Genomic DNA, 1,815 nt, shown 5'->3' with positions numbered 1-1,815 from the left:
AAAGAACAGAAGGAGTAAAGGCTCGAGCTCAGCCCTGATCTACTGCCTGCTCCGACTGTATTTCTAACAGAGTGACGTCATCTGCGCTCTGACACCACGTCATCACCACGTCTGATTTGACACTAAGTCTGTAAAACTGAAACCACGAGAACAGCCCGAGACAAGATGGTTCAGATTCAGTCGATGGTACGACTAAAAAAAAATAAAAAAATTTTTTTTAAAAATGAGTTTTTACTTTTGACATATTTTGACGTCATGGTATAAAATAATGTTATGTTTAGAAACAAAATTAGTGTGAATTAATATTTTAATTTTTATTATTATGTTGTTTTTATTGTCATTGTTGGATTTTTTGTTCCTTGGGGGAAAAACAGCAGCAGTTTGTATTTTTATTCCCACAGCTGGAATACTACTATATGCTGGATTATGGGCTGGATTATGGGCTGGATTGTGTCTTTGTGACGTGCACGTTGAGCAACAAATACAGAAAATATTCCCCGCAGTTTGAACCACTTCTCTGAAGTCTGACTTTTTTCTTTTTCGCTTTTCTTCCTTTTTTTGTTGACGGCTGCAATAAATTGTGATGGCAGTAGGTGGCGCTCTGAGCTCACTCCCGACACCTCCAGCACGCGTGCACGAAAGAGAGAGAGGGGAAAGAGCTCTCTCTCTCTCTCCCCGCCCTCCCCCTTCATCATTAGAAACCTCAGAGCATGAATTACCTCTCCAAAGTCATCGACGAGAATTTACGGCTGGTCAACAAAAGCACGTGACCGCACCTCCTCCTCCTCCTCCTCCTCCTCCTCTCTGTTTCCCTCTCTCCTCCTTCACCTCACCCCTCTCCTCCCCCATCACGCACTCACACACACACAGAGGCATAACCCTCTCCTCAACACACTCTCTCTCTCTCTCTCTCTCCCTCTCCCTCTCTCTCTCTCTCACACACACACCACCCCACCCCCATATTTGGACGGCGCATACATAGCTAAAAACGAAGTACAGTGCAACGCCATAATTCACTAATACATCATAAATCGTTGAAAGTACCCGCGTTATAACGACCGAGAGAAATCCAACAAATCAAGCGCCCCGTGGTACTTAACTGTTAAGGCTGCAACTCTCTAAAACAACCTAAATGAGCTCTTACTTTGTAAACTCCTTCTCGGGGCGCTACCCAAATGGCCCCGACTATCAACTGCTAAATTATGGAGCCAGCGGCGGCGGCGGCGGCGGCGCGATGAACGGCGGGACGTACAGGGACTCTTCCTCCGCCACCATGCACCATGCGTCGGGCTCGTATGGCTACAGCTACAATGGCATGGACCTGACCGTCGCCAACCGAGGAGGCGGCGGCGGCGGTGGCGGCGGCGGCGGAGGAGGAGGAGGAGGACTGTTCGGTGGCGGCTCAGTCGTCGGGGACTCCAGGGGCTTCGGCTCGCCGACCTCGGAGAGAAGCTTCCGGCAGCCGTCCAGCTGCTCTCTCGTCTCTGCTGCAGATTCCCTCCTGTCATCCAGCAATGGAGACACTAAGCTGGGCGCTCAGAGCTCTTCCCCTCGCACCGAGCGACCAGGAAGCGGTAATCTCGGCTCCCCTGGTGCCGCCGGTGGTGGTGGGGGAGGCGGCGGCGGTGGCGGCGGCACGGCGCAGTGCTTCACGGAGCTGGACGACACGTCTCCAGACAACGACCAGTTGCACCACAGCCGGGACGCCGGCCACGGCGGCAGCGCGCCCTCCAGGAACGCACACCCGCATCCCGTGCAGAAGCAGCAGGAGGGGGTGACCGCGGGGACGCCCGGCGGCGCCACCCCCGGGGCCGC

The 1,815-nt window shown here is 53.2% G+C and overlaps 1 protein-coding gene across 1 annotated transcript in view; it reads left to right on the top strand.

Moving 5' to 3' along the window:
- Positions 1-942: 942 nt before the first annotated feature.
- hoxb5a (homeobox B5a) overlaps positions 943-1,815 on the top strand; it is a 2,432-nt gene continuing 1,559 nt past the window's right edge. The window contains exon 1 of the mRNA XM_025064542.1: positions 943-1,813. Coding sequence (XP_024920310.1) covers positions 1,133-1,813 — 681 coding nt within the window. The 5' untranslated portion in view covers positions 943-1,132. The remainder of the gene's footprint in view (positions 1,814-1,815) is intronic.

Source organism: Cynoglossus semilaevis, chromosome 17 (genome assembly GCF_000523025.1).
Source record: "Cynoglossus semilaevis isolate Cse_v1.0 chromosome 17, Cse_v1.0, whole genome shotgun sequence".
Lineage (NCBI taxonomy): Eukaryota > Metazoa > Chordata > Actinopteri > Pleuronectiformes > Cynoglossidae > Cynoglossus > Cynoglossus semilaevis.
This window is presented reverse-complemented; position numbering and strand designations above follow the sequence as displayed.